Source organism: Triticum urartu, chromosome 2 (assembly GCF_003073215.2).
Source record: "Triticum urartu cultivar G1812 chromosome 2, Tu2.1, whole genome shotgun sequence".
In the NCBI taxonomy this organism is placed as follows: Eukaryota; Viridiplantae; Streptophyta; class Magnoliopsida; order Poales; family Poaceae; genus Triticum; species Triticum urartu.
The window spans coordinates 563457520-563476363 of NC_053023.1; the positions used below are offsets into that span (position 1 = coordinate 563457520).

At 49.5% G+C, this 18844-nt stretch overlaps 2 protein-coding genes across 2 annotated transcripts; one reads left to right on the forward strand and one right to left on the reverse strand.

The window, feature by feature from the left end:
* Nucleotides 1-1369: 1369 nt before the first annotated feature.
* On the forward strand, nt 1370-6402 carry LOC125538780 (trihelix transcription factor GT-1-like). The gene is made up of 5 exons (XM_048702069.1): nt 1370-2213; nt 2759-2797; nt 4400-4486; nt 4990-5217; nt 5780-6402. The coding sequence occupies exons 1-5, from the start codon at nt 1697-1699 to the stop codon at nt 5992-5994; spliced, it is 1086 nt and encodes a 361-aa protein (XP_048558026.1). The 5' UTR covers nt 1370-1696; the 3' UTR covers nt 5995-6402.
* Nucleotides 6403-6591: 189 nt separating this feature from the next.
* Nucleotides 6592-8277, reverse strand: LOC125538781 (mitotic spindle checkpoint protein MAD2). The gene is made up of 7 exons (XM_048702070.1): nt 8003-8277; nt 7911-7926; nt 7673-7803; nt 7448-7568; nt 7224-7327; nt 6976-7097; nt 6592-6885 (listed from the first exon to the last, which is right to left on the reverse strand). The coding sequence occupies exons 1-7, from the start codon at nt 8073-8075 to the stop codon at nt 6829-6831; spliced, it is 624 nt and encodes a 207-aa protein (XP_048558027.1). The 5' UTR covers nt 8076-8277; the 3' UTR covers nt 6592-6828.
* Between the last annotated feature and the right edge of the window lie 10567 nt (nt 8278-18844).

An 18844-nucleotide genomic window follows, 5' to 3' on the forward strand; every position in this document is an offset into this window, starting at 1 on the left:
ACCAAAAAAGCCCAAAAATATTTACTTTATCTTTTGTTTAGTTTTATCTATCTCTATCAGATCTCACCTTTACAAGTGACCGTAAAGGGATTGACAACCCCTTTATCGCGTTGGGTGCAAGTTGTTTGATTGTTTGTGCAGGTATTAGTGATTTGTGCGTTGTCTCCTACTGGATTGATACCTTGATTCTCTAACTGAGGGGATACTTATCTCTACTTTGCTGCATCACCCTTTCCTCTTCAAGGGAAAAACCAACGCAAGTTCAAGAAGTAGCATGGTTCACCTCCCGAATTACAGCATGGACGTTGTCTTCCTCGTTTTTGGACTGCCACCGTTGTGCATGATTCCCTAGCTCTAAGGATGCCCGACGCCTCTGCCGCCTTTCCTGAGCCCCCCCGGTGTTCCCAGCGCTGCTGGCGGCTCTCCGGCAAGCCCATCGACCCGAGCTTCGTCCACTATGGATGGCGCCCAGCACCAAAGGGCAACACTTCTGACAAGCGCCGAGACGTAGTCGCCGTGTTGCTTGCGTGGGAGATGTGGCCCGTGGAATGGAGTCGATGATGTCAACGCCGGCGGTAACATCTGCCGCATTGGAGCCGTGCGACACTACGAAGATAGACGGCTTGATCTTATTCTTGGACCACGGAGACGCTCCCCACATGCTGGTTCAAGACCACGATGGCGCCAGCCCGTCACTCTGGCGGGCGGCCGCTCCACCGCCATCGTTGTGCTTCGCGTCAAACTTGGCCACCAACCCACCATGGAGTCAGCTGGCTGCTGCCGAAGCTTGTCCGTGGTGGCATAGGCTCCTCTGTGGTGAGCAAGAGGCCCAATTGTCGATCGTTCCACCAACTGTTCGTCAGCTTTGATAGTTCGATTCAATCTGCTCTGACTATTTTCAGCTAGTGCCTTCGTTCTTTCGTCCTAAAATTTCTACCATGCGTACAAATTAAGATTCAACATCAGGCTGCATGCCAACAAAAGACCGGAGCCGCTGCCCCTGCGGAGGATGAAGTCGCTGATGCCATGCCAGCTACTCCTCACAACGGTTGGAGTTCAATCCTGATCTAATGAAGACTGCCTAAATTGATCGGGTCATCCCTTATTTTTGTTGGGTTCAACATCCTCACAGCCGAAGGGTAAAAGAAAAATGGTCAACATCGTAATTATCAATCAAAACCACCTAAAATGTGACGTCAGCCCCAAAACCGTTCAAGGGTATGATTTGCCGGTTTTGTAAATTTTAGGGTCACTTCAGGGGGGTTATGTGTCCGTGAGCCCACATTTTAGGGTGAACTATGAACTTCTTTCAAGAAAGAGAGTAGTTTTTTTAGACAAAAGAAATAGAGTTTTTTCTTTTTTGAGGATTACAAAAGAAAAAGAGTAGGCGAGGGAGGTTGTGGGTTTAGGCCTTGAGGAGGATTCGACTTGGATGTGCTACCTGAAATTTACTGGGCTCGACTAGCCCGCTACGCTGGCCATACGGGTCATGGCCGGGCCGGGCCGGGCTCAGCAGGGCCGTCCTCTGATAAGTTTGTCCTCCTCCCCGGAGACCCCGACCGTCCCTCGTCGGGAGAGGGGCCCCGGCTGCGCTCTCCAGTGAGCCTCCACTCCCACCACCGCTCCCCTCTCGCCTCACGCACGCAACACAGTCTCGCTCCACCCCACCACCTCGCGCCGCTCCTCCGCCGCGACGATGCTCCTCTCCGGGCCGCAGCCGCCTACCCCGCCGCTGCTGCTCCCGGAGAGCAGCGGCGAGGACGGCGGCGCCCACGACCACGACTCCTCCTCGCGGGCCTCGGCCCCGAAGAAGCGCGCCGAGACCTGGGTCCAGGACGAGACGCTCAGCCTCATCGCGCTGCGGCGCGAGATGGACAACCACTTCAACACCTCCAAGTCCAACAAGCACCTCTGGGAGGCCATCTCCGCCAAGATGCGGGAGCAGGGCTTCGACCGCTCCCCGACCATGTGCACCGACAAGTGGCGCAACCTCCTCAAGGAGTTCAAGAAGGCGCGCAGCCACGCCCGCAGCAGCGCCGGCGCCGGCGGGAACGGCTCTGCCAAGATGGCCTACTACAAGGAGATCGACGACCTGCTCAAGCGCCGCGGGAAGGCGGCCGCCTCGCCCGCGGGGAGTGGTGGTGGAGGTGGCGCCGCGAAGAGCCCCACGCCCACCTCCAAGATCGAGTCTTACCTGCAATTCGCGGATAAAGGTATGATGCTCCCCCTTATCCTTCTGACTAAGACAGCCTTGCTTTTTGTGCTGAAATGGATAGAGGCATTTCAACTCTTCGTCACAGTAGTATGACAACTTACAACCTCGAGTTTTGACCATAGATCAACGGATTAGGTATACAATCAGTGTAAATTTAGGTACGCATCAATTAATTATTGCCTGTGCACCGCCAATTAATAGCAACTTAAGCTGTTAGAAGCACCTAACGGCAGAAATTCGGATATTACAGTGTTGTTTTCTGTCCAGTTCATTGGCTGACTACTGGCACAACATTGTGTAGTAGCATGAAGTTAGTTCATTGCAATTTGTATGGGTCTCCAGCTCGGGGTTGTGTGTCGGTGGGTGCATACTAGATAGCACTATCTGATATGGTTTTGGATTTATATGTGTCTGGTGGGTCTGCTTACTCAATAATGACTGCTGGGTTTAGTAACTGAACATTGGGACTTGTGTTTATATTTGATTTATGATCGATTGGATTTCTGTTAGCTTATGGATTCATGTTCACTGCTATCAATCTAGGTTTTGAAGATGCCAACATTCCATTTGGCCCTGTTGAAGGTACTAATATATTCTTCCCCTGCACTAATTGCTACCTATTTCTTTCTGTATCTCCTTTTGTCAGCATCTTTCGTGTTTATACCTATGATCTTCCACTTACTTGGCTCAATATTCTGTCAGAACGTTGTGCCTGCCTAGAGGTTAACATACCAAGCTTGAGCTAAAGTCGTTTGTGGACCAGTTGTTATTTTCATTTAATGGGTGAACACACCAAAAATGTGTCAACAATACTGAGTTTCTTGGTGAGGCCTTTTTTTCTTAGCCTTGTAGAGCTTTTTTTTTTCTCATTACTGACTAGTTGTTAACTTCATTCTAGAAAGAAAACTGGTGAGGTTTTATAAAAAAAATTGCCAGATGGTAAGATACATAATTTTAACACTGTTTAGACTGAAACATGGAGATTAAAAACTCTCAAAAGGAGAATGCAGGGAAAGAAATTATCTTTGATTGAAAAGCACAGTTATATCATTGTAAATTAACAAAAAAAGAGTAAAGTGCATTAGAAATCCTACAAGTATACTGGCAGAGAGTGTCGAGTTAGTCCTAATGTATGGAAGTGCATATTTAGTCCCAGTAATGCAATAAGTGAGGCGTTGCAGGTCCTATCGTGGCTGAATCAGTTCTGACCTCCAAGTGTGGTGGGTTGACCACTGCTAATTAGGCCAGCTGAAGGGCAAATCGTGTGATGTTCAGGGGTGATTCGGAGGCGAGCAGCAGAGGTCAGCTCCGGCGAATGAAGAAGTACCCATCTTGCCCGCGTCCCTGCTGATAAACAGGAGAAGGGTCTCCCAACAATGGGATAGAGGAGAAAGAGGTGGGGTGTTGGAAAAGTGGAGAGAGAGAGAGAGAGGAGCAGTTGGTAGGAGAAGAAGAGAGGTAATAAATAGGAGGATGGAGAAAAGGATTTATGATTAGAAAATTCAACATTTTTGTAGCTGGAAAAGGTTTTGTAACTGCCTGGCGAGAGTTTTGCTGCCAAGTGACCCTCAGCCTATGTGGCAGTGTGCTCGACCCACCATGATGCAGGCCAACACTGTTTTGGCCCAGGTAGGACCTTTTGTGACTCACTTATTGCACAGGACACAAATACGCACTTCCGCACTATTAGGACTAACTTGATACCAGTGGCGTAGCCAGAAATAAAATTGTGGGTGTGCACACTAGAACATAATTGATTGGGCTATTGCCTATTACGCTTGGGGGCTGTTTAAAAGGGTTAACTTGGACAAATTCCTATATGGTAAAAAAATACCTCAAAATTCTGGGTGTCCATGGCACACCCGTTGGCTACACCACTGCTTGACACCCTCGGTATACTTGTAGGACCTCTGTTGCACTTCACTCGTGAAAAAACCTGACATCTAAACCGAATAGCTCACTAATCAAGGAAAAAAAGTCAGATGCGCCATCATGTAAAGATGACGTTTTGACCAGTTTGGTACTAACTCAAACTTGAATTGCACCTTATCGTTTTATTATTCAGTTCATGTATTTTGATAATCCAACTTCTGTCATCAATATTTGCCTAGTGCAGTTATGGTTTGTGAAGACAAGGGTATGATCAGTGGTGAATTTATTTTTTTGCCTGTTTCTGTTTTACAGCGAGTCATCCACTTGCCTTAACGACAGCTGATGCAGTTGCAACCAATGGTGTGAATCCATGGAACTGGAGAGACACCTCAACTAACGGTACTGGTTCATACACAATGAAAGTTGAATACATTATAAGGTCTTAGGGATTTTCAACAGCATGAAACTGGAACGATTGGGAATGCTGCTGTCCAACTGTTCAGTTGATGAACTGAATTTGGTGTTTAACTGGATTAGTGTTTGTTCTGGTTATGTGAATATCCTGCTCCTTTAAGAAACCTGAAGACAAAAAAGATTTTAAGAACCTATAAACGTAACGAACTCTTCATAGGTGCAATTTTTAGAATGTGGAAACATCTGTTGATAGTCCTATTACTCGATGGCTTGCTGCTACTGTTTTAGTGTATTTCTACTTGATAGGTAACACATAAATTTTATGACTATGTTTTAAGGTGCTAGAACTTTGCTTGGATGGAACAAACACTCACCTCTAGCAACACAAATTAGCACTGAATAATAACATTCTCAGGTCAACTCAATTATTTATGTTCCTTTTCTTAATCTGTTGCATTGATTGGGAAACCTGCATAAACCTCATACAGGTGGAGATAATCAAGGTACTTATGGTGGGAGGGTCATCCTAGTCAAGTGGGGTGACTATACTAAAAGAATAGGGATTGATGGTACTGCCGAGGCAATTAAAGAGGCCATCAAATCGGCCTTTGGATTAAGAACAAGGCGAGCTTTTTGGCTTGAAGATGAGGACGAGGTTGTTCGTTCCTTGGACAGGGACATGCCAGTCGGAGTATATACTCTTCATCTTGATAATGGTAATTGTGAAATGTATTCTTCTCCAAGAAATAAGATTCTTTACTTTTCTTATCTTAAGAACCAAAAAGGACATAGTATAGTTCTATGGATCATTGATAAATTATTGTTCATTTTTCCTTCCCGACTTGATGAATTTTGCATCTATCTTGCATCATCTTGGTCACTGGTCAGTAATCGGTAAATCTTCTATGCATGGCTCATGGGCATTCATTTTGATGCTTCCAGTAATGATCATGATGACCCCACTGAGATGAACCTATTCGGCAACCTGTGTTGTGTATTCACATTGTTATTGAAATTGTTTCAATATGTATGAAGCAAAGCAATTGTTGGTTTAATCACTATTGAAGTTCTTTTTAACTCCATTACAAGAATTCTACTCCCTCCGTTCACAAATATAAGATGTTTTGGATATTTTAATATGGACTACATATGGACTGAAATGAGTGAACAAACAAACTAAAACGTGTCTATATACATCTGATTCACAAAAAAGTTAGAACACCTTATATTTGTGCGGAGGAAGTGGTTACAATCTCATCCCCGGATGTTCATTTTCAGGGATAACAATCAAACTCTGCACATTTGAAGATGCAGACCGCATGACAGTCCGGACAGAAGATAAGACATTCTACACTGAAGACGACTTCAGAGATTTTCTATCACGGCGTGGTTGGACACTCCTCAGGGAGTATAGTGGCTACAGAGTTGCTGATACTCTGGACGATCTTCGCCCTGGCGTGATTTACCAGGGGATGCGCTCGCTTGTAGATTGATCCTGCGTCATTTGTCCGACAGAGGGCATCTATATCTGGGGTATGTTGGTTTTGAGCCCAATTTCGCCCTGCCCAAGGTGGAGAGGGTTTGCTTGCCCATTGCCCATTGCCCATTGATAATAAAAAATAAATGGGAAAACATACCCCTAAATTAATGTCCACCATAGAAGTGGCCCGTCCATACAGCTGAACATAGTTCGAAGCCAGTCTTAGGCATCCCTGACTGTAAATGTATTCCTGTATTCGGGAGCCATATTTTAAGACTATAGGAATGGCTATCTAGGTAAATATATAGCCATGGAAACAAACTCTGTAAGGTTTCCCGAGTTTCAATTTGCTCGGTGCTGTTGTTACAGGAGCTGTTGTTAGTTTTCCGGTTTAGATCCAATACAGGAGTTACTTGTGACACTGAAAAGCGTGAAGGCCGCTTTTGTTTACATGTTGAATGAGGCAGACTGACACGTACTCCCTCCGTTCCAAATTACTCGTCGCAGAAATGGATGTATCTAGAACTAAAATACATCTAGATACATTCATATCCGCGACAAGTAATTTGGAACGGAGGGAGTAGTTATTTGACAAAACTGACACATAGGGTTTGTTTGGCAAACTTCGCCTTAGAGCCTGTGCGTGGAAAACGGCAGGCGATACATCCAATTCAGGTATAACATAACAGTACTTTTTCTTGAGAAATAACAGTACAGGTTTTGGTAGACGCAGGGAGGCAGGGGGGTAACAGTACGATAACGACGGCCAGACGTGAATGAACGATTCACACAGAGAGAGCTTCACGCCTACAGGGGATGTCTGGACGCTCTGGGTCACATCCACAGGTCACTGCTCGTCCAAGTCGTCCACCTTGTACGACACCAGCGTGTCCACCTTGTGGATCTGCCGTCACAGAAACACACCATTAGCATTAGGTTTCATGGAGCAGTGCAACCACCGATGGACGGAGGATGAGTGAATTGTTGTTGTTACCTTGGTGTCGAACGAGTGCAGCTTCACCATCTGCGGGTTGTCGATGAGCTTGGCGTCGCTCTCCATCCAGGTGAAGGGCACGGTGGTGTCCGAGTCGGTGTAGGCCAGCACGTCGAATATGCCTGCCCAAAATGATCGACGCGACAGTTAAAAGAGGGAGAGAGTGCCCCAACTGAGAGCGCAAGGTACAACCAACAGGGTGTGGAGCAATGGCGGCATGGCTTTGCTTAATGCTTATCCTTCCTTACATGGCTCGTCGAGGCAGGGGAGGAAGGAGATGCAGGAGTTGACCTGCCGCATGATGGCCTGGATCTCCCTCATGATCTCCTTGTCGCTCTTCTCCTTCACCGCCCTGACAAGCCATCAGAAGCGTCATATCAACCGCTGTTTCTTCAGTTCGATTAGGAATTTAGGACTGAATCGGATGATCGAAGAGACAGGAAGGCAGGGGGAATCAGAGCGGCGTGCATACCCTTTCTCGACGACCTCGCCGTCAGTGATGATGTTGAAGTTCCAGCGCTCGAGCACCTCGCCGGTGGCCTTGCTCATGATGACCAGCACAATCCTCTGCAGCTTCCCACCCTCCAGCCACTCTGCAGTCCGCAGCAACATACAGGTGAGGAGCAAAATAATGGATGCTCCTTCCTCGATGAGCAAAACAAGGCGGAACAAGAGATCTCAGATGAGGACGACGAACCTGAGAGCTGGGAGGTGAGGTTGGTGAGGAAGGTCTTGACGGCCTCGTCCTGCGTGAGCAGCATGGGGAGGCCGTACTTCTTCACCTTGCCGAAGCTCTCCTCCGGGTACACCCCGCGGTTGTACAGGATGCTGCAGCCACACCAAACACCACGAATCAATCCCCATTGCCGAAATTTTGCTCTTACCCGCTCCATCTCAAATAAACCGGCGTCGGGGATAGAGACGACGTCGCGCACCTGTTGGCCGCGTAACCTGCCACCGAATCACGCGATCAGACACTGGAGAGGGGAGGAGGGAGGAGGGGGATCGGGTGGCGGCGCGCGCGTACCGAAGAACTCGCTGACGATGGCGGCGGAGCCCTTGAGCGTGATGATGTCCTTGGACGCCGTCCTCGACGCCATCTCTCCTCGGCCTCGGTCGTCCTCGCGGCGGCGCGCCTTCTTCGCGCTCTCTCTCTCTCTCTCTCCGGCTGTGGTTGCGGCGGGCGGGGAGTTAGCTCTCGGGGGAAGAAAGGGGAGCAACGGGCAGCGAGACGGCGGCTGGGCTGGAATGGGGACGGGAAAGGGGGGAAATTGGGAAGTCGGGTCGCGTTTTCGAAATGGATCGATCGATTTGGTGGATGCGCACGGGGCTGCCTTTTAAAGTGGACCGGACCGGACCGGCGCCCCCCAACGGTCGTCTGTGGGTGGGTGGTGGGCCACTGCACTGGGCTTCGGGTGCGCGATTGCTGCTGCCAAAAAGTTTCCTTGTTCGGCTAATGAAATCTGATGTCTCGAAAAAATAAAAAGCTAATGAAATCTGAAATGTATCCAAATAAAAAAAAAGGAACTGAAATGTATCTGGTCACGAATCGAATGCACAGTGGCACGGACAAAGATTGTTTCGACTTGCTTTAATGACTTGTACCCCGAATACAAAGAAGAAAAAAATGGCTTTCGGGGACAGCAGAGTGATGAGTGAGGAGGCCAGCTAAACTCCACATTCGCCGTGGGAAGAAATAATATGGTTTAGAAAGAAGAGCATAGTTCCCGTTTTTTTGGGGGCGGGGGGACACGCTTCTCGCACGGATCTGTTGATTCAAATACGTTGGGCATGAGTAGCAGTAGAAGGCTGCAAGCATGTCCACTGCATTTTCTTCCTTTGGCTCCGTTCTATTTTTCCAAAAATTCATATTGGTTGGACTTCTTGCTTTGGGAATAGGCAAAAATCAGTTATGAGCCAACAATTTTGCATCATGTTTTGGTTTCCAACGTGAAACCGACCCATGCATGAAGGAGTATGCATGTAATATTAATATGTTGACTATATCACCCTTCTTGATTGTTGGGATTTTAAAGATGTGACTAACAACCCACAATGGAGGAAGTATCCAAAAGATACAATCTTTTTGAAAAGCAATACCACAATACTAATAAAATGCGTCAACCATGCTACAAAAATTCAAGACCAAATTTGATTTATATATAAAAAGGATCTAGATCGCTTAGCTCGGATCTGATGGTCCAAACACATTGATAAATTGTTGGGAGCTTTTTGTGTTTATTTTCCCAAGCCGATGGTCTAGATCCCTTGTAGCTAGGATCTGATGGCCCAAACATGTTGGACATGAGAAGCTGGTGGGTAGGAAATGTCCAGTGCTTTGTATTATTTTGTTGCTTCCGTTCTAGTAGTTCTTCTTTTTAGATTTGAATTTCTTATTCGTAGGACTTTTCGCTTTGGGAATAAGCAAAAATCAGTTATGAGCCCATTAATTTGCATCATGTTTTGGTTTTCAATGTGAAACCAACATATGCATGAGGCTAGTCATAGTGGGAGTAACTTAGGTAGTAGCATAGCGCACTTCAAGAATTTTTTGCTTATGTGGCATGTAGTTAATAAAGAGAGAGGTGTTTGGAGTAACATAATATGTTACTGTAACATAGCGCTTTCTGATAAAGGATGAGTCTACAAGCTAATAAATGAAGCCATCTATGACACTGATACTATATTACTTTGCACTATGAAGATAGTAATTTAGACTCGTGTCATATGCATGACACTAGTATAAGTTACTCCCCACTATGACCAGCCTGAAGGTGAGGGTTGGTTATGCATGTAGCATTAATATGTTGACTATATCACCCAATTAAGTCCTCCTTTATTGTTGGGACCATAAGTATGTGACTGACAACCCATGAGGGAAGGAGCATATCTAAATTTTACAGTCTTTTTGAGAAGTAAAATCACAATACTGATAAATTGCATCAACCATGCTATAATATTTCAATACCAAATTTGATTTATATATAAAAAGGATCTAGATCAGTTAGCTCGGATTGATAAAGTCGATCAACCATGCTATGAAATTTCAAGATCAAATTTGATTTATACATAAAAAGGATCTAGATTGCTTATCTCAGATCTGATGGTCCAAACACATTGATAAAATGTTGGGAGGTTTTCATGTTTATGTTCCCAAGCCGACGGTCTAGATCTCTTCTAACTAGGATCTGATGGTCCAAACACGTTGGGCATGAGAAGCATGAGGCTGGTGGGTAGGACATGTCCAATGCTCTGTTTATTTTTTGTTGCTTACGTTCTACTTCAGATTTGAATTTCCAATTCGTAGGACTTCTTGCTTTGCGAATAGGCAAAAATCAGTTATGAGCCCATTAAAGTGCATCATGTATTGGTTTACAACATGAAACCAACCTATGCATGAAGGAGAGGGGTGGTTATGCATGTAGCATTAATATGCTGACTATATCACCCATTTAGGTCCTTCTTGATTGTTGGGGTTTTAAACATGTGACTAAAAACCCACGATGGAGGGACTATGTCTAAAGGTTACAATCTTTTGAGAAGTAATACCACAATACGATAAATTGCATCAACCATGAAATGAAATTTCAAGACCAAAAGTGACTTATATATAAAAAGGATCTAGATCGCTTAGCTAGGATCCGATGGTCGAGATAGATTGATAAATTGTTGGGAGATTCTTCCCTTTATTTTCCCGAGCCAGTGGTTTAGATCTCTTCTAGTTAGGATCTGATGGTCCAAAGACGTTGGGCATGAGAAGCAGGAAGCTAGTGGGTAGGACATGTCTATTTCTTTGTATTATTTCGTTGCTTCCATTTAGTAGTACTTCTTTTCAGATTTGAATTTCCTATTCATAGGACTTCTTGCTTTGGGAATAGGCAAAAATCAGTTATTAGCCCATTAATTGCATCATTTTTTTGTTTTCGACGTGAAACCTGTTGGGGAACGTAGCATGCAATTCAAAAAAATTCTACCTCACTCAAGATCTATCTAGAAGATGCATAGCAACGAGAGGGGGAGAGTGTGTCCTCGTACCCTCGTAGACCGAAAGCGGAAGCGTTTGACAACGCGGTTGATGTACTCGAACTTCTTCTCGTTCCGACCGATCAAGCAGCGAAAGTACGTGTCGGGGGAAATCGACACCTATGGAATCACTGGGATCCCTTCTACGGTTGGTGGGCGTGGGGTTGTGCAAAGTGCGGGTCTGACAGGAAGCACACATATCGTTTACCCAGGTTCGGGGCATGGAGATGCGTAATACCCTAGTCCTGCTTTGGTGGATGTATTTGAGTGTTCTTGTGTTCTTGAGCTAGCTACGGGGTGTAACTTGCCCAAAAGATCCGAATCCTTCTCCTGGATGCCTCGGGCCTCCTTTTATAGACAAAAGGGGTTGCCACAGTGGCACACATGAGGTGGAAAGGTGTACAGTGGATGAGTCTATCCTCTGGCACCGTTGGACAAACACATTTAATGCGCTGCCGACGTGCCCCTCTTGCTTTATCGGGGACGGCAAGGAAGCTCGTCCCAGCTGTCGCTGCCTCGCCTGGTTCCGATGCGCGTCCGAGCTAACGAGGCATTGCTGTGCCACGTTGGCCGGCTGCTGTGCTGGCGCGGAGGCGGAGTCTTCAGGAAGATTTGCATGCCACGACGTAGGTGCTTGCTGAGTTGGCATAGAGGCCGCACGTCGCCACGCAGGCGCCTGCCCAGCTGGTTGAGCTAACAGCTGCATGGGGACGGTGGTGGAGTCTTGGCAGACGTGGGCCCGGCTACGGCCTTGTTGATGTCCTTGGCAAGGATCTTGCCGGGGCCCCGGCAAGGGTCTTGCCGTGGCGTCGTGGTCGTCCCCGGCAAGGATCTTGCCGGGGATCTTGTGGATTTCCTCGGCTAGGATCCTGCTGAGGGTCGTCGTCTTCTGGTCCTCATCTGATCTCGTGTGTTTATGATCTTGACAAAGATCTACATGCCACCACGGAGGTGCCTCCCGAGCCTTGGTCCCAATGTGGTTGATGGCGTTGGAACCCTTGGGCTCAAGGGAGGCACGCTCCGTTGGCGTCAGGAAAGTTGCCCCGGCAAGGCTCTTGGCGGGGCCGCGGAGGCCGTCCCGGCAAGGGTCTTGCCGGGGGAGTCCACCTCACCCTCTTGCCCTTTGTGTCTCTTGTCTTGGTGTTGCCTTGGATGTCTTATGCTCCGGCTTCCCTCCTCTGCCCTGCTAAGTGTAGCCGCGGGAGAGGCTCTGACTGCCCGTGCACAAGTAAAGGGGGCAAAAGGAGAGCCCCTACATTTGTACACTGACAGGAGCCCCCGGGCCTGGGCACACATAAGCGCGACGCGTTGTTGGGCTAGGCCCAGAACGGTGCGCGGGCAGGTGGGGTGGATTTTTTTACCGTAGTAACTTTTTCGTCCGCTGCGCTTCCCCATGACCCGTGTTGAACGCGCGACGTGGAGGGTCATGCGTGACGTGGGGGTCATGCGTGGGGTGGTTTCCGCACGCATGCATCACATCGTGGTAAAGAGGCGGCTCGCGCCTTCCCCACAAAAAGAGGGAGAAGCAGAGGCGCGACTCATTTACTGAGTGGACTCGGGTCATGGTCTTCAAGGCGTCTGCGCCCCACGATCACGGGGTGGGGAACGGTCGCCTCACCCATCCCCTCGATTCCGCTTGCTCGCCACGTGTCCCCCATGCAGGTGGCAGGCGGTGGAGGCGGAAACCGGGTCGTCGCTGATTGGGGCAGCGGGTCGGTCTCGATTCCCTACGCCCCCGATGGCCGAATTGGTCGAGTGGGGCGGCCGAGCCCCGACCCCGCCCCTTTATAAGAAGGGGGAGGGGGATGGCATCCCACATCCTTTCATCATCCGCCTCCATTCACTTCGACTTCTTTCTTCCATCTGCCATGGCGAGAGGAGGCGCCGGCCCTTCGACGATGGCGGCGAGGGTCTTTGCTCGACAGCGCGTCCCTCCTCCCCAAGAGCTCGCAGCGGCGGAGCTGGCCAAGAGAGGAAGGGGGAGGGGGCAAGGTCGAGGCCGCCATGGCGCTCGGGGAAGAGGGCGACGGGGCGGCGCATCGGCCTTGCCTCCGTCGGTGATGCCTCTCCCAATGGAGGGCCACGCTGGGGACCCGCCTCGTGAGTTCTTCATCAGGCTGCGCTGGCCACCGCGTCGTCTCCTTCGTCTTGCTGCTCCATTTGCCCGGGAGATGGAGCTCGATCCACCCCAGACCCTGAGGCTGCACATGAAGGGCTGCGGGAACGGCGGTACGCGGGTCGACGTCGACTTCCCCGCTCCTCACGTCATGTACCTTCGCCGTGGATGGAAGACTTTTGCTCATGTCCACAGCCTGACGGCGGGGCTCGTTCTCTATTTCAAATTAGTGGAGAACGACCTGCTCTTCGTCAAGGTCTTTGGGGACCTTGGAACTCGCCTGAAGTGCTACGTGGAGAGCTCCTCCGATCATGAAGACTCCTCCTCGAGCGAGAGTGACAAGGAGGACAGCGAAAACAACGACGAGGGCGTCGAGCGGGAAGGCGCCAACCTCGACTCCGACTGATCGCGCCGCCCGAGGGCCTTCCTCGTCAAGCTCTCCATCAACGCGTTCCCCGTCTCCTCCTTGGGCGGCTGGCGTAGGAGGGTCGGAGAAGGCGAAGAAGGCGGGTGGCGGCCGTCAAGTCGGAGTACGCGGGCACCGACGCCTTCGTCGCGTATTGTCGGCCCGCTGCCTCATCTTCCGGCTCCCCTCCCGGCACCGAGATGTTCTCTTGGTGCCTTCTGCTCCTCGCACCTCGCCTAGGCGCTCTTTTTGCCCTCCTGCTATCTTGTTCCACCTTCTGAAGAGAGGGACAAGAAAAGGATTACGGGCATCTTATCTCTTTTTAGTTTGTAAGCCTGCGGGCACTTGTTAATTTTAAGACTTGTAATCCCCTTGCTCATATTTTTTATTCCGTATGAATTGTACCTGTATGAGATGTTTTTAATGAAAAAGGGTGTTTGCCGGGTTCTTTGTGCATGAGCGAGGCCCATGCCAAGGAATGAATCCTTGTTATTTTTAAGATAAACATTGTCGCCCGGTAACAGGCCTTGCCGTCCCCTTTTAGTCGACCATTCTCACGCTCTTGGCGGAGGCAGGGGCAAAGTAGAGTTAGGCCCTTCGTTTATTCCCTTGCCACCGCGACTATGACCCGGTTTCGTCCCAGGGACTTGGGTACAGGAAAAAAGGGGAGCACGGTGGTCTAGGAGCAAAACGAGGTTTCATATGTCCCAACTTCATACAGAAATGCACAATAGAGGATAAAGGACTTATCTGAATCTGCAGCCCCCGATAGCCTTGGCTTTCCATGGTTGGATTCTTGTATCTGCAGCCCCCGACAACCTTGGCTTGCCGAGGCCGGAGCGCCGGCTCGTTCTCTTTCTTCCAAATAACTTAGCAGAAACGTCCATGTACCCTGCGAACCAAAGAGGACAGAAAGGAACAGAGAAACACACACTCGACCTCTATGCTAGGGGTTAGTCGCTGCTAAGCACTATCAACCCTAACCGAGGGAGGGACTTAACCTAGCATGCATGCTAAAACTCAAGGTGCCAGCGCTTCATTTATTTATGCTCAGGCTCTGCGCCTGGCTTTGTATAGAGGGTTACATGCCTTGCCAGCAAGGCTTGTACAAAAGGTGGTTTGCCGGGGGGCCCGGCAACCGCGCCTTATGGGTAAAACTTGCGAAGATGTTCAATGTTCCATGAGTTGCTCACTGGAATAGCATCTTTGGTCTCCAGGCGGAGTGCGCTGGGCCTGGTGACTCGTATTACCCGATAAGGGCCTTCCCACTTTGGCGTCAACTTGTTGGAATTCTTGTCCGATTGAACGCGCCGAAGAACAAGGTCGCCTTCCTCAAAACTTCGGGCATGAACCTTGCGGCTATGGTAGCGGCGCAAGGCTTGCTGGTAGCGCGCTGCTCTCACAGCCGCCCGAAGACGATCTTCCTCGAGGAGCGTTGCGTCATCTTGCCGCAATTGCTCTTGCTCAAGCTCGTCATAAGCGAGCACTCGAGGTGACCCGTATGTGAGTTCCATGGGGAGAACTGCTTTTGCCCTGTATACCAGGGCAAAGGGTGTCTGGCCGGTGGCTTGATTTGGCGTCGCTTTGATTGACCAAAGAACCGCCGGCAACTCATCAATCCAGCACCTTCCGTTCTGGTGTAGCCTGTCAAAAGTCTTGGTCCTCAGGCCTTGCAGTACTTTAGCATTTGCCCTCTCCGCCTGGCCGTTGCTCCGTGGGTGCGCCATGGAAGCAAAACAGACCTTGCTGCGGAGGTCTTGGATGTACTGCATGAAGGTGTGGCTTGTGAACTGCGTACCGTTCCAAAGCATGCTTCTTGACCTTCTACTTCACGGGTCATGCATGGGGACAGGCAGCAAGATGGTGCTCAATCACTTCCTTGGGAATGCCGGGGATGTCGGATGCTTGCCATGCAAACACATCGACATTCGCCCGCGAGAAAGTGATGAGCGCTCTTTCCTATTTGCTGTCGAGGGTGGAGCTTATGGTGAAAGCCCCTCCCGTGCCATCCTCCTTGACAGACACCTTCTTGGTCTCTGGTGATGCAGCTCTGGATTTCTTGCTCTTGCCGGTGGAGCTCTCTGGCACGTCCTCGACGGGAGCACAACACTCCGAAGAGGTAAGCTTGCCGGAGTGGGTGCGAGAGGTCTTGCCGGTCTTCTTCCCTCCCGGGGCTTCAGCGGCAGGAGCAAGGGCCTTGGTGGCAGTCGCTGCAACTGCTTCCCGGTAGAGTTGGTCAGCGCAGATCAGCGCGTCCTTCTTGTTGGAGGGGATGGTGATGATGGTCATCGGCCCAGGCATCTCCAGCGTGTTGTAGGGGTAATGTGATGCCGCCATGAACTTGGCTAGTGTCGAGCGGCCGAGGATCCCATTGTAGGGCAAGGGGATCTCGGCTACATCAAAGACAATCCTCTCCGTCGTGTAGTTCAACTTGCTTCCAAACGTCATAGGCAACGTGACCTTACCATTCGGCTGACTCTTTCCTGGATTGACCCCTTGAAACATGCTCGTCTCCTCGAGGTCTCCATCAGGAATTTGTAGCCTCTTGATCACAACGGGCGAGATAAAGTTCAGACCAGCCCCGCCGTCAACTAGCATCTTTGTCACCTTGAGGTTGCGTATCTGAAAGTACAAGTGCTCCCTGGGTGGTTTTGGTAATTAATGTCAACATATCTCTTGTTGGACTAACACTTTTACCTAGTATGTTTCAGATAAGTTCAACAATGGAGTGGCATGAACTAGAGGATGTGGAACCCCTTCAAGATGCTAAGGACAAAGGATTGGCTCAAGCTTCAAGATCAAGACTCTACATTTTCTATTTTAGTGATCCAAGATCACATTGAGTCTATAGGAAAAGCCAATACTATCAAGAGGGGATGAGGTGTTGCTTAATGGCTTGCTTGCTCAAAGTGCTTAGTGATATGCTCCAAAACCCTCAACTACCTTCCCACATCCACATATGACCTAAACCAAAAGTCAAACTCGGCCCCACTGATTCTTTCTATCCGGCGCCACCGAGTTTCAGATGTCATAGCCACTGCCACAAACCCTAGCAAATCGGTTTCACCGATAGGGATCTCGGTCTCACCGAGATGGGATTGTAATCTCTCTGCGTATGTCCATTACCAAAATCGGTCTCACCGCGTTTGAGCAATCGGTACTACCAAGATTACAATGCAAACTTTCTAGTTAGCCTATTACCAAAGTCGGTCCCTCCGAGTTTGTGTAATCGGTCTCACCGAGTTTGCCTAACCAACTCTCTGGTTAGCTTATTACCAAAATCGGTCACACCGAGATTATGTTAATGCCCTAACCCTAACCATATCGGTCCTACCGAGCTGCATCTCAGTCCCACCGAAAATCCTAACGGTCACTAGGTTTGCTGAATCGGTCCGACCAAGTTTAACCATTCGGTCCCACCGAGTTTGGCAAATTGTGTGTAACGGTTAGATTTTGTGTGGAGGCTATATATACCCCTCCACCCACTCTTCATTCATGGAGAGAGCCATCAGAACATACCTACACTTCCAATACACATTTTCTGAGAGAGAACCACCTACACTTGTGTTGAGGTCAAAGATATTCCATTCCAACCATATGAATCTTGATCTCTAGCCTTCCCCAAGTTGCTTTCCACTCAAATCTTCTTTCCACCAAATCCAAATCCTGTGAGAGAGAGTTGAGTGTTGGGGAGACTATCATTTGAAGCACAAGAGCAAGGAGTTCATCATCAACACACCATTTGTTACTTCTTGGAGAGTGGTGTCTCCTAGATTGGCTAGGTGTCACTTGGGAGCCTCCAACAAGATTGTGGAGTTGAACCAAGGAGTTTGTAAGGGCAAGGAGATCGCCTACTTCGTGAAGATCTACCGCTAGTGAGGCAAGTCCTTCGTGGGCGATGGCCATGATGGAATAGACAAGGTTGCTTCTTCGTGGACCCTTCATGGGTGGAGCCCTCCGTGGACTCGCGCAACCGTTACCCTCCGTGGGTTGAAGTCTCCATCAACGTGGATGTATGATAGCACCACCTATCGGAACCACGACAAAAACATCCGTGTCTCCAATTGCGTTTGAATACTCCAAACCCTTCTCTTTACATTCTTGCAAGTTGCATGCTTTACTTTCTGCTGCTCATATACTAATTACATGCTTGCTTGATATGTATTGTGTTTGTTAAACTTGTTCTTAAACTCCACTTAAACTTAAGAATATTAAAAACTGCAACTTTTGGCATTTAGTGTCTAATCACCCCCCTCTAGACACCTCTTCTCGATCCTTTCAGCATCGTTGGTGAAACCAACAATGGCAAACACCTGACCGCAGTTGTGCGATCAAGGTGGTCCTCGGTGTCAAATATGATAGGCGTGCTGGACCACTTCAGTGGCTTATGAGCGTCGAACGATGGCTCCGCTGCTATGATCTCACGCGCCCACTGCTTGAGCTGGCGGTGAGAGGTATGCAGCGAGGCGCCACCGTCGACGCATATGGCCTTCGTAGCTTTCGAGAACTCATGCTCGCCGAACTTGTCGTCCTCGTCATGATCATCGTCTTCCTGCTTCTTGTCGCGGCCCCGAGCGGGCCTCTTTTGCTGGTTATCCTTGCCGCGGCGGCCTCCTTGACCGCCACGCTTCTTGCCAGATCCTTCGGCACCATCCTGACCCTTCTCCTTGTCCTGCCTCTCATACTCGGCTTTTTGCCTTTCAGCAAGCAGCTCGACTTGTCGGCAGTTCTGGAGGTCATGGCCCTTGGTGCGGTGGATCTTGCAATATTGCTTGTCGGAGCCTCCTGGCTTGTCGGCAGCCGCCAAGGCCCGGCAAGCGGCGCACCCTGCAATCTCCTTGCCGGGGTCATCTGCCTTGGCCTTCTTGGCAGTGCCGGTGTCGTCGGACCCCTCGACGGCAAGCACGGCCTTGCCCTTGCGTTTCCTGTTGCGGCGCCGGCCCTTCTTCGTCGGGGCGGCGGTGTCTTCGTCCGTAGAGTCGGTTTCCGCACCGGCGTCCTCGCCGGGGTACTTCCTTGACCTTGTTCATCGCCAACTCTTGGCGCATCTTGCGGTTGCGCACAATCTGATGGAATGCGCTGATCACGACGGCGGGATGAACATCTGGGATGTTGTATTGCACTCGGGTGAACCTCTGTATGTACTTGCGCAGGTTCTCACCATCCTTCTGGGGAATGATGTGCAAGGCGCTCGCCTGGCCATGAGCTTGGTGGCCTCTAGTGAAGGCACCAACGAACTCATGACACAGATCCGACCAAGAAGAAATGGAATCCGTCGGCAAGTGCATCAACCAGGACATGACATTGGGTTTCAGGGCCAACGG

Bases quoted from the DNA above. Each gene is read 5' to 3' on its own strand.
- LOC125538781 (XM_048702070.1), bottom strand. From the start codon at position 8,075: ATGGCGTCGAGGACGGCGTCCAAGGACATCATCACGCTCAAGGGCTCC. The intron at 7,569-7,672 runs GTTCGTCGTCCT...TGCGGACTGCAG, and splicing joins CCTCACCTCCCAGCTCTCAG to AGTGGCTGGAGGGTGGGAAG. The intron at 6,886-6,975 runs GTAACAACAACA...CTGTGACGGCAG, and splicing joins TGCACTCGTTCGACACCAAG to ATCCACAAGGTGGACACGCT.
- LOC125538780 (XM_048702069.1), top strand. From the start codon at position 1,697: ATGCTCCTCTCCGGGCCGCAGCCGCCTACCCCGCCGCTGCTGCTCCCG. The intron at 2,798-4,399 runs GTACTAATATAT...TCTGTTTTACAG, and splicing joins TCCATTTGGCCCTGTTGAAG to CGAGTCATCCACTTGCCTTA. The intron at 4,487-4,989 runs GTACTGGTTCAT...AACCTCATACAG, and splicing joins GAGAGACACCTCAACTAACG to GTGGAGATAATCAAGGTACT.